We start from the raw sequence: 13,602 nt of genomic DNA, 5'->3' as shown, positions 1-13,602 counted from the left end.
TTATTTTACACAGGTGTGTACTGAATGTATTTTATTTTACACAGGTGTGTACTGAATGTATTTTATTTTACACAGGTGTGAAAATAAACCTGCTCCAGCTGAGTCCTTGGTCTTCATCTCATCCACACAGCACAACAGAGAACCTTTCACACAGTGTCAAGCCAGACCGGCTACACCAAGAAATCCAACTTAAGTCATTAGCCTAAAAGTTTTGGCTAAATGGAAAAAAATATATTAAAGAGAGAGAAAGAGACTGGATCCGACCATAATACAGCATGCTGATGATGCTGGCACTGAAAAGCAAAAAGAATTTCACCAAAATCCATGAGGCTTACGGACATCGATTTCACCGTTTCAAATCAAAATGAGACAAGACAAACAAATAAATATACAGTTTTCACTCTTTGTTTCATTGCAGCCATTTGCTAAAATCAAAAAAGTTAATTTTATTTCTCATTAATGTACACTCAGCACCCCATCTTGACAGAAAAAAAACAGAAATGTAGAAATTTTTGCAAATTTATTAAAAAAGAAAAACTGAAATATCACATGGTCATAAGTATTCAGACCCTTTGCTGTGACACTCATATTTAACTCACATGCTGTCCATTTCTTCTGATCCTCCTTGAGATGGTTCTGCTCCTTCATTGGAGTCCAGCTGTGTTTAATTAAACTGATTGGACTTGATTAGGAAAGGCACACACCTGTCTATATAAGACCTTACAGCTCACAGTGCATGTCAGAGCACATGAGAATCATGAGGTTGAAGGAACTGCCCAAGGAGCTCAGAGACAGAATTGTGGCAAGGCACAGATCTGGCCAAGGTTACAAAATAATTTCTGCAACACTCAAGGTTCCTAAGAGCACAGTGGCCTCCATAATCCTTAAATGGAAGAAGTTTGGGACGACCAGAACTCTTCCTAGACCTGGCCTTCCAGCCAAACTGAGCAATCGTGGGAGAAGAGCCTTGGTGAGAGAGGTAAAGAAAAACTCAAAGATCACTGTGGCTGAGCTCCAGAGATGCAGTAGGGAGATGGGAGAAAGTTCCACAAAGTCAACTATCACTGCAGCCCTCCACCAGTCGGGGCTTTATGGCAGAGTGGCCCGACGGAAGCCTCTCCTCAGTGCAAGACATATGAAAGCCCGCATAGAGTTTGCCAAAAAACACATGAAGGACTCCCAGACTATGAGAACGAAGATTCTCTGGTCTGATGAGACCAAGATTGAACTTTTTGGCTTTAATTCTAAGCGGTATGTGTGGAGAAAACCAGGCACTGCTCATCACCTGCCCAATACAATCCCAACAGTGAAACATGGTGGGGGCAGCATCATGCTGTGGAGGTGTTTTTCAGCTGCAGGGACAGGACGACTGGTTGTAATTGAAGGAAAGATGAATGCGGCCAAGTACAGAGATATCCTGGAAGAAAACCTCTTCCAGAGTGCTCAGGACCTCAGACTGGGCCGAAGGTTCACCTTCCAACAAGACAATGACCCTAAGCACACAGCTAAAATAACAAAGGAACAACTCTGTGACCATTCTTGACTGGCCCAGCCAGAGCCCTGACCTAAACCCAATTGAGCATCTCTGGAGAGACCTGAAAATGGCTGTCCACCAACGTTCATCATCCAACCTGACAGAACTGGAGAGGATCTGCAAGGAAGAATGGCAGAGGATCCCCAAATCCAGGTGTGAAAAACTTGTTGCATCATTCCCAAGAAGACTCATGGCTGTACTAGCTCAAAAGGGTGCTTCTACTCAATACTGAGCAAAGGGTCTGAATACTTATGACCATGTGATATTTCAGTTTTTCTTTTTTAATAAATTTCCAAAAATGTCTACATTTCTGTTTTTTTTTCTGTCAAGATGGGGTGCTGAGTGTACATTAATGAGAATAAAATGAACTTTTTTGATTTTAGCAAATGGCTGCAATGAAACAAAGAGTGAAAAATGTAAAGGGGTCTGAATACTTTCCGTACCCACTGTATATGTATATATATACTGCTGTCAAGTGACCTATCTTTTACACTATGTGGTAGGTTAGGTAACCTGTTGTGCTTCATTTTATTTATTTGAGGAGCCAGGTCGCTTGTTTTGGGCTTGTTTCCATAGAGCTGGTTGCTTGTTTCTCTTGCGAGATCTGGCAACACTGCCCCCAGGTGGTGTTAGTTCTTAATTTACATTATTGGTTACTACCACCACTAACTACACTTCACTTAGCAGACACTTTATAGAGAATTATGTCATCTTACTGAAGTTATTTGGGTTTATTACACTCTAAGATTTAGTAGTTTTTGTATTTTTAATTAGATTTTGTGTATCAAAATAAATATCTTTTTTTTAAATTTACTCTCAGCTCCATCCAACTGTCTGCAGAGACTGACTGCAGGACTCTTTCTTTACACTTTGGAGGATACGACAGCTTTGATGTGGCTGGAGGAACTTTCTGAGTCATGTGTTTCATAAATAAATATATTCTAATGTGGACAAGTATAAATTAGTCCCACCTGTGTATATTTGAGAACATTGCCTGTTACAAGCTGAAGAGCATCTGCTCGAAACGTCCTTGTGGCAATTAAAATAAAAATGTAGTTTGACATTGAAAAGGAGTTGAGCATGTTTTCTCCATGACTTCTCAGACTGCAGACAGATACTATTGGATGGTTTCAGTTTTAATGCTTTTATTTTGAAGGGCTGAAAAACGAAAGTTAAATTTTCAGTGACGCCATTTGGAGCATTAAGGTATGTCCGTGTTATTCTTACCATGTTTTATTAAGTTAAAGACTAAACAACATTGGAGAACAGTGTAAAAGTGAATCTTTGTTGTTTTAAAGTTAAAACTCTTCTGGTGTGAAATGTTATAAATCCTCTAATGATCACTAAATGAACACAGAGGATCCTGAGACACTCAGACTGTCTGACACTTTAGACTTTATGGAAATACATGAAAATAAGCTCAAACTTCAGGGCAGACATAAGGACTACAACAAGAAGACTCAGGGAGAAAATGTTGAAGTTATTTCTAAACATGAAGTCTTCGTGACTTGCTGACTGTTGTTGACGAGTCTTGTAATCTTCCAGGAAATGGCTCCTCAACAAACATTTCTCTGCTCTCTGTGCACTTCATTCTAGTTTGATGATAGATTGGTAAATGACACATTCAAATATAAAGTTTGAACAATGTTGATTGAAACTTTCAGTGCTGGAATGTTTCAAAATGCACTGTGGATTTTTGATAGAGAAATGTGAAAGTTGGAGAAATGTACACATTCAGTGGTATATGTTCATAACTCTATACATAACAAACTGTCCTCAGAGGAAATTTGGTCCCTGTAAAAGTGTTGGAAGATAAAATGCTATGAGAGAAGTTGTGGTGGAGGGCCCGCAACAGTGAAACACTGTCTGGTAGCTTTTTAGCTCCAACAGTCTTCCAGGGACCCATTTTTTCATTTGAATAAAGTTTGTGTATTTAGTTCAGAAAATATTACAAAGAATTGTTTCACCACTCCAACTTTGAAATTTCACTACCAAATCTACATTAACTAATTAACTGAAAATAAATTCCATACATCAAATAAAGAAAACAAAAATCAGGTGAACATAGAAATAGCTCAGGCAAGACAAGAGACATTAAAAGAGCAAGACTTTAGATATATCCAAATCAAGTTTTTTGGCCTTTCTATTCTATTTTGAATTTGAATGATTTAAAGGAATTGACTAAATAACACAAAGACATAAAAAGAGGGGTTGATGTTTTTTCATTTACAAGTATAAATTTACCCAAAATTATAACAAGGTTAACAATGTCTGAATATAATAGAGGATATCTTTATCAGAAAATGTAGGAATGTTATCAATCTTTAAAGACAACCAGCTGTGGATATCAGCCCAACATGTTTTACTGTATGAGCAGTCAACAAATAAATGTTCCAAGGTTCCTACCTCTGAGGAGCAAAAAGCACAGGGATCTACTTCAAATGGAGCCTTTTGTGTAAAAAATCACAAACTGGGTGGATTGCACATGCAACTTTAAAATGTGTTTCTTTGAGCGTAGGAGTAACTGGACATGACAGATAAAAAGAAAAACACAATTTTCTCAAGGTGTCGTCGAAGTTACCAGAGCTAGAATTGAAGTCTCTTCTTTTCTGTTTAAAGACTGTTTCACCGTCTATCAAGCAGATCAACTTCACCAACTTTTAAACAAGAAAGGTACACACAGAGAATATGACATGTTACTTTAGATCATTTGTTGTAAATTCTTCAAAGGTAAATAGGTATCCCTCTGTATTCAGCGAATGTCAATTTTTCTAACATCATATTTAAACCATTCCCATTTATTCAATGGGGATAAATAACTTTGTAGTTCGACCTTTTTGATTAAGTAGAGGGTCCTTTTGCAAAATCAGTTGCTTTTTAATACACTATTGTTACACTTCCAGATTAAAGGCCCTGATTTTAGTATGTTGTTATTGTATTAACTACATAGAGTCATTACACAGTGATCAGTAAGAGAAGGACAGATATCACAGTCTGAGGACATATCGACTAGATTGCTCGTTATTAGCCAAAAGTCTATCTGCTATTATTACTCCAAGTGTATTGTCTCTATCTGGGTTATTATAATTATATTATATCGTATGTTGACTTCAGTATTCTGATAATATCGTATCTTGACTCTAGCCTCCTGATAATATCGTATTCATGGTTTGGACTTCACACTGTTTTTACTCTGTGAAATATTAAACAGATTTATCATCATCAGGTAGTATTCATGTACACTTTGTCTTCAGTGAGAACATTTCTCTTTCTCTTCTCAGATTCTCCTGCTGAACGTCTCCACAGGTCAAACTCTGACATGTGGTCCATACGAGTATGAGACACCTGGTGGATGCTGTCCTATGTGTCCACCTGGTAAGATCCAGTTCATAATTAACTTTATTTAATTTCCATTTATGTCTGAGACCTTTTACACCTGGTGAACAATCTGCATCTGTCCTGATGATGAAGATGATGATGATGAAGATGATGATGATGGTGATGAAGATGATGGTGATGAAGATGATCTCTCTGACTGCAGGAAGATGAAAACACTTTTCTCTGGGAGTGTGTTACCTGTCCTGGTTTGGAGTTACATTTCTCTTGGTCCTAAATCTGCGTTGGTTCAAACAGACGAGGAATCTGTGCTGGTCTTCTGTTACAGAGAGAATGAAACCTGGATCATCTGCAGTGTTTCTGGTAAATGATCTTATTGAATTATCTGAGCACTGATTCAGGTTTTATATTTCTCCTCTTCAACATTTCTATCTGTGTAAATATTTGTTCTGAATGATTCTTCTTCACACAAACAGACAAACTTCAGACGTGAAGATTTGAACTCTTTCCCTCTTCTCTCTTCATGGACTGGATGATGATTTTAGATTTCTCTCTGTATTCATGTACACTTTGTCTTCAGTGAGAACATTTCTCTTTCTCTTCACAGATTCTCCTGATGAACGTCTCCACAGGTCAAACTCTGACATGTCCTCAAAAACAGTATCAGATAAATGATAGATGCTGTCCTATGTGTCCAGCTGGTAAGATCCTCATGAATGTTAAATAACCTTTAATTGAAGTTCATCAGGTTTGATTTACATCTTAATCTTCTGTCACAGTTTCTGAGAAGATTGTTTTTATAACTTAGGACACGATGTCCCCCGACAAAAGTTACTGCAGGAGGAGAAGTGACATGTTGTTGAAGCGTTCATGTTCCTTCAGAAAAAAAGAAAATCAAAGAAAATCAAGAAAACAAAATCTGTCTCTTCTGATTGTTCAAGAATAAAAAAAGTCTTCTTGTTGTTTCAAACAGGAGGTTGTGTTTATAAAGACTGCACAGACTTCAGAAGTACTCTCTGTAAGCCCTGCACTGAAGGAACCTTTATGGACCATCCGACTTACCGTATACAGTGCTACGACTGTAAAAGCTGTGATGAAGGTAGATCTCTGACATTATTATCAAACTAAATAAAGATCAGAACATGTTACTAAACAGTCATCACTGTAAAACCAGCTTTCTAACCTTCAGTTAGTTTGAGTTTGAGCCTCAAACACAGAGATGATCATCTGAGTACTTGTTATTTCCTTACACCAAACTGTTCTTTAGTAGAGCAGAAGTACAGTAGTTCATAAATAACCTCTGTGTTTGTGTCGACAGGTTCTGGTCTGAAGATGAAGACGTCGTGTACGATAGTATCAGACACAGTTTGTGAACCTCTGGAAGGATTTTACTGCTCAGACTCTAGAAAGGACGACTGTGAGGAAGCAAGGAAACACAGACGCTGTAAACCAGGAGAATACATCAGAGAACACGGTTAGTTAAACACATTTCACTTTTATTGGAAGTCTTCTTCTGTCTTATGAGTCACCATCTGAAGATTTTCTGAACTCTCTGGATCGTAATATTCCAACAAAAACGGTCCTGCTGCATCAGAACGAGTCCCAACCATCCAAATCTAGAGAAAGATTGAATCCAAACACATCACATAAATAAAGATCTACAGATTGATTCAAATTGTCCACCGCTGTTCAAGATTTCCCGCTGTATTTTCTGATGATTCATTTTTGTGAATGATTTTTTAAAATTAGGATACTCAAAACTCTAACTTTTCGATTGGCACCATTTTGGTAAATTAGGACCTTCCATTCAGTTCCCAGTCTATTACAGCCAATGAGATGAAAGGAGGTGCGTGCCCTGTATTCTGATGAATGTATACCCGGCCAATTGCACGCCACTATGCTGACGACTGACGTTTCTTGTAGCCAATGACATTCTGAACACGAGGCTTTTTGAATTTAAATTGATTTATTTAATAGGGACGATGAAACTGATGTGCTTCATAAAGTGTATATAGTGATTGCTAATTTACAACTTTTGTCTCTACTTGGGCCTTTGGGTAAACCCCCCCCCCCCCCCCCAACACTATATGAGGGTACAACAATATAACAATACAAATGCTAAAAATGCTTTAAAATCTAGTTTTAAGATGCTATTTAAAAGTGGGTACAGCTCTGGTTTGCTTTCAGCCAACATTTCACCTTTTTTGTAAACGCTGCCTTAATTAATAACTCTCATCCCGCAGACTGTGGGAGTATTATGTCAGTTTAAATAGATAGAAAGATAGACATAGCGTTGAGTTTCCTGTAATTAAAGCAAATTTCACAGGATCTGTCACTTTTCCTGTTGAATTTAAATTTATTTATTTAATAGTGACGATGCAATTTAACATAGTTTGAATACAAAGCAGGAAACTGATGTGCTCCATAAAGTGTATATAGCTATTGCTAATTTACAACTCGTGTCTCTAGTTGGGCTTTTGGTTAGCTGAAATGTGTTTGACCAACTGATAAGATAATTACATGACATCATTTTGTATATATGGTGATAGAGGGACTGTGTTCATGTCTAAAACAACCTCTGTGAAATAGTCTCATGTGTTCTGTGTTTCCTGCAGGAACTTCCTCCACAGACACCGTGTGCTCGACCTGCTCTGATGGAACTTTTTCAAACGGGACGTTTACATCTTGTCAGAATCACAAACAGTGAGTGAAGCTTCACATCACACATGGACTCTCCAGATGTTCCTGTAATAACTGTCCCTCTATCATTACAGATGTGAATCAGAGGGTCTAAAGCTGCTGAGAGCAGGAACTAAGACAGAGGACGCTCAGTGTGGAGGACTACTGCCAGTCTGGGCTGTAGTGGTTATCTGTGTTGTTGGTGGTGTTGTTGTTGTTGTTTTTGTTGGTGTTGTGATGTTTTTAATCTTTTTACTCGGAGTGTGTTATTTCAGACCGAGAAGGATAATTAGACATCAAAACTCAGGTAAGGTTTCCACTGTGACAATGAAACATGATCATGTTTATTTTATAGATATTATGGTCTGTCTCATCATTTAATTGATTTTTATTTCTAATGTTTTATTCCAGGAAACATAAAACATTCAGGACTCTCTCACCAGGTATGTTTTAAACTCTCTTTACTGTCAATCTGTTTTATGTTCAATGATTTAATAAAGTCTCTCTTATTAATGTTTCCCGTACAGGAAGGTGAGATGTTAACCCTGAAGAGTGTGAAGTCAGATGACTCCAAAGAGTCGAAGGTGAGCCAGCAGAGCTTTGATCAAATGTTCTCTGACTGACTGAGATCAACTCTGTCCTGTTTTTACAGATTTACTAAATCTTTGATTTAAACTAAATCTATTTTCTCCTCAGACGGTGCAGAGTGAATCATCTCCAGGGTCCTGTTGTGGTCCAGCTGCTGAATCCTGACACACTGTTGATATCTGTTTATACATATATATATGTATATATGTGTTTATATGTATATCTGTTTTTATATCTGTTCCAGTTTTGTTTTTCTGAGACGATGATTGAACACAAACACTTTCATCAGCGCTCCATCGGCTCTTCTCACCATCAAGTTTAAATCTTTTAGAAATTAAAGGTTGTCCCTTTTATTTCTTGGGCCGGCTGTGGATCAGTGGTGGTCGGTCGTCTCCCAAGTGAAAGGTCGGGGGTTCAATCCCCAGCTCCTGCAGCAACATGTTGATGTTTCTTTGGACAAAACATTTAACCCCAAATAACTCCCTCTGCTGCATCATCAGGGTGTGAATGTGTAAAGATGAGTGTGAGCTGAGATCAGATCAGATGTTTTTATTATGATTTTTATTATATTTTTATTTACTTTTGGGTTTGTAAAAAAAGCTTTTGTTGCACTTCATGTTAAAATAATTCATGTGATGTCTTTCTGTTAAACTCTTTATTTCTGATTGAACTAAATGTATGACACGAGATGTCAGAGCGCTGTGTGAGGTTACATGTCCGGTAGACTCTTTATGTTTTTGATTCTGTTTTCAGAAAATAAATCAAGTTAATGTTTTTAAATATATTTGTATATCCTTTAGGTCAACTTGTTTTGGTCTCAGGAGGAGAGGCTTCAGTCTTTGTTGAAGTGGTCGCAGGTTTGAATCCAGGGCTCCAGTCCTCGTACATGGTTCAAATAATCAGAGCTGATGTTCTTTTAGCCTGATTTGATTAACGTTATGGTTAAAGGTTGACTAAAGCCTGACTCACACTGCGATTTTTCCCCGATAGTATAAAAGTCGGGGTGGCATGTCGGCTCACACTTTACGACTGAATCGTTTACGACGCCCGACTAGACCTTGAGATTGACGCGCTCACACTGAACGAGTTAGTGATGTGTAGTTCGTAATCATCTGGGTGAACGAACTGAACTGAATCACTTACTGAAAAGAGTCGTTCATTTCTGAACTTCAGTTGCGCTCTCTCTCCCGTCTCGTGTCTCTCTCTCTAGACCGTAGAGTCACTCAAAGCCCGCCCTCCCTCCTCTCCTCAGTCAGTACAGTGTGTGTGTGTGTGTGTGTGTGTGGGTGCGCGCGCGCGCGTGTGTGTGCTCTCGTTCTCGTTCTCGTGTGTGAGCTCTCGCTCAGTTCTGCTCTTCCTCTCGTTCAGTGAACGAACTGAACAGAACGGTCGGGGAAAATAAATGTGATTGTTTTAGCAGCTTTCAGTTTGCAAACTGTAACTTTATCCAACTAAATTCTCAGCTCATTGGTTTATTATTCACCACCGGCTATTCTCAGTACGATCTCGAGCAGAACTAAACGTTCTGCCGTGTTTCAGCTTATTAAATTCTGATTCACAGACAGACCTGCGGAGAAGTACTGAACGATTCGGTGAACGAATCTTTTGAACGAATCACTTTACTGAACTGATTCTACTGATTCAGTACACTGAAAAGAACTGCTTTTCACATCACTAGAACGAGTGAAATCGAGACGGTGCGTTGAAAATTGTTAATAAAGTTTCATTTGAAAAAAACAAAGGACGAGGCACACCCTCTTCCGCATTCCATGTCACCCAGCCGCGCCACTTCTGGTTACGGAATTCTGTCGCTGTAACTTTGGCGTTTTTCACCCGGTCTCTTGTTTTTCACTGCCGAAATTGACGGTCAACGATGTTAACCGTGTGATACAAGGGACAAGCCAGACCTCAACTTCTAAAAAAGAGAAGGGCTTCAATCTTCACGTCTCGAGTTATATCCACAAGATCATTAATGTGAATGTTAGCCCTTAGCACAGGCATGGGCAAACTACGGCCCGTGGGCCATATACGGCCCGTTGGGCTTTTTAATCCGGCCCGCCGAACTTGTCCAAATTACATTATTATTAAATAAAATGTTATTATAATTAAACCTTGTTCGTTTTCCCCTGTAATGCCCGCATTTCCCCAATAGATGGCGCACTCCAGAGTGTGGTGTATTACTCCCTTCACTTTTTCGCTTTGCCCTATGAACCCGTATGAGCCCTTCTGTAAAAATGAGCGGATCAAAGAAAAGAAAAGTGGACAGTGAATGCCGAGTGTTTAATACGGAGTGGACAACTAAATATTTTTTCACTGAAGTCCGATCAAAGGCTGTATGCCTGATATGCCAAGAAACTGTCGCAGTTTTCAAAGAGTACAGTATCAGCCGTCACTTTGCTACGAAGCATGCTAACTACGCTAGCAAGCAGTCCACGCAAGAACGGGCGGCTGCGGCTCAGAGGTTGAAGGCTAATTTACAGACTCAGCAACATTTTTTTCACCAACAAACTGCGATTCAAGAGTCAACTACCAAGGCAAGTTTTTTGCTGGCATTCAAATTAGCAAAGGCTAGCAAGCCTTTCTCCGAAGGCGAGTTTTTAAAAGAATGCATGGTAGAGACAGCAGGTCTCTTGTGTCCGGAGAGCCAAGGCCAGTTTGAAAAAATCAGTTTATCACACAGGACTGTGACTCGCCGTGTGGAACTGATTGATGAAGATATAGCCAGCGAATTAAACAAAAAGGCTGAGTCCTTTAAGTTATATTCACTAGCGCTGGATGAAAGTAATGACGTGAAAGTCACTGCTCAGCTCCTCATTTTTATCCGAGGGATTAATGACAGTTTTGAGATAACGGAGGAGTTTTTGACCACGGAGTCCCTGAAAGGAAAAATGCGAGGCGAGGACTTGTATAACCAGGTGTCTGCTGTCATCGAGAGAATGAAGCTACCTTGGAGTAACCTTGCCAATGTCACAACGGATGGATCGCCAAATTTAACTGGAAAACATGTTGGGCTGCTGAAAAGAATCCAGGATAAAGTGAAAGAGGAAAACCCTGACCATTTTCCTTCACTGCATCATCCATCAGGAATCTCTGTGTAAGTCTGTATTGTAGCTTAATCATGTCGTGAATCCAGTTGTAAAACTTGTTAACTTTATACGAGCAAGGGGACTTCAGCATCGTCAGTTTATTACGGTCCTGGAGGAAACTGATGCGGATCATCAGGACTTACTGTACCACTCTCGTGTCCGCTGGTTAAGTTTGGGGAAAGTGTTTCAACAAGTGTGGGAGCTGAAAGAGGAGATCAGCGCATTTTTGGAGTTAATGGGGAAATCCGACAAATTTCCTAGACATGTTAACAAATGTTAGAGCCTTCAAATCCAAGCTAACTTTATTCTCCAGACAAATTGCAAACAAATCTTTCGCTCATTTCCCCACACTTGCCATGCAGAAAGAGGCGATGCGAAATGCAAAGAAATACAGCAAATCCCTTGACGACCTGCACGGAGAATTCTGCCGTCGGTTTTCTGATTTTGAAAACATTGAAAAGTCACTTCAGCTGGTGTCCTGTCCCCTGTCAGAAGATCCTGAAACAGCACCACAGGAGCTGCAATTGGAACTGATCGATCTTCAGTCTGACTCCGTCTTAAAGGAGAAGTTCAGCTCTCTTAAACTGAATGACTTTTATGCTTCACTTAACGAAGCCACGTTTCCAAACCTCCGGAGGACGGCACAGAAGATGCTGACTTTGTTTCGACCTACGTATGTGAGCAGACATTCAGCGTCATGAACATCAACAAAGCCCCTCACAGATCCAAGTTAACTGACCAACACCTCGGATCTATCCTGAGAATTGCCACTACAAAACTAACTCCAGACTTTAATGCACTGGCAAAAAAGGGAGATCAACAACACTGTTCCCACTGAAACTGAACGTGAGTTTCTCTACTGTGTTTATTAAAATTTAATTTAATTAAATGAATGCATTTGGAAATCAATTTGTACAATGAGCCTTGCAGATTCATGCTTTGCTACCTGTTAAAGGCCAAATCCTTTCATGTAATGGCATTTACATGTCATTTATATTAGTTCACACAAACACTCCATCCATCTGTTCCTGGCCCGGCCCCTCTGTCAAATTTTAGAACCCATTGTGGCCCGAGAGTCAGAAAGTTTGCCCACCCCTGGGCTACACCAACAAATCCAACTTAAGTCATTAGCCTAAAAGTTTTGGCTAAATGGAAAAAAATATATTAAAGAGAGAGAAAGAGACTGGATCCGACCATAATACAGCATGCTGATGATGCTGGCACCGAAAAGCAAAAAGAATTTCACCAAAATCCATGAGGCTTACGGACATCGATTTCACCGTTTCAAATCAAAATGAGACAAGACAAACAAATAAATATATATGTATATATATACTGCTGTCAAGTGACCTATCTTTTACACTATGTGGTAGGTTAGGTAACCTGTTGTGCTTCATTTTATTTATTTGAGGAGCCAGGTCGCTTGTTTTGGGCTTGTTTCCATAGAGCTGGTTGCTTGTTTCTCTTGTGAGATCTGGCAACACTGCCCCCAGGTGGTGTTAGTTCTTAACTTACATTATTGGTTACTACCACCACTAACTACAATTCACTTAGCAGACGCTTTATAGAGAATTATGTCATCTTACTGAAGTAATTTGGGTTTATTACACTCTAAGATTTAGTAGTTTTTGTATTTTTAATTAGATTTTGTGTATCAAAATAAATATCTTTTTTTAAAATTTACTCTCAGCTCCATCCAACCGTCTGCAGAGACTGACTGCAGGACTCTTTCTTTACACTTTGGAGGATACGACAGCTTTGATGTGGCTGGAGGAACTTTCTGAGTCATGTGTTTCATAAATAAATATATTCTAATGTAGACAAGTATAAATTAGTCCCACCTGTGTATATTTGAGAACATTGCCTGTTACAAGCTGAAGAGCATCTGCTCGAAACGTCCTTGTGGCAATTAAAATAAAAATGTAGTTTGACATTGAAAAGGAGTTGAGCATGTTTTCTCCATGACTTCTCAGACTGCAGACAGATACTATTGGATGGTTCTACTTTTAATGCTTTTATTTTGAAGGGCTGAAAAACGAAAGTTACATTTTCAGTGACGCCATTTGGAGCAATAAGGTATGTCCGTGTTTTTCTTACCATGTTTTATTAAGTTAAAGACTAAACAACATTGGAGAACAGTGTAAAAGTGAATCTTTGTTGTTTTAAAGTTAAAACTCTTCTGGTGTGAAATGTTATAAATCCTCTAATGATCACTAAATGAACACAGAGGATCCTGAGACACTCAGACTGTCTGACACTTTAGACTTTATGGAAATACATGAAAATAAGCTCAAACTTCAGGGCAGACATAAGGACTACAACAAGAAGACTCAGGGAGAAAATGTTGAAGTTATTTCTAAACATGAAGTCTTCGTGACT

At 39.0% G+C, this 13,602-nt stretch overlaps 1 protein-coding gene across 1 annotated transcript in view; it reads left to right on the top strand.

Moving 5' to 3' along the window:
- The window catches only part of LOC132990397 (tumor necrosis factor receptor superfamily member 5-like), a 71,989-nt gene that overhangs the window by 50,655 nt on the left and 7,732 nt on the right, over positions 1-13,602 (top strand). Inside the window, exons 8-10 of the mRNA XM_061058662.1 lie at positions 5,844-5,969; positions 6,189-6,344; positions 7,486-7,573. Coding sequence (XP_060914645.1) covers positions 5,844-5,969; positions 6,189-6,344; positions 7,486-7,573 — 370 coding nt within the window. The remainder of the gene's footprint in view (positions 1-5,843; positions 5,970-6,188; positions 6,345-7,485; positions 7,574-13,602) is intronic.

This window comes from Labrus mixtus, chromosome 15 (genome assembly GCF_963584025.1).
Source record: "Labrus mixtus chromosome 15, fLabMix1.1, whole genome shotgun sequence".
In the NCBI taxonomy this organism is placed as follows: domain Eukaryota; kingdom Metazoa; phylum Chordata; class Actinopteri; order Labriformes; family Labridae; genus Labrus; species Labrus mixtus.
The sequence above is the reverse complement of the archived record's forward strand: the minus strand, read 5'-3'. Positions and strand labels throughout refer to the sequence as shown.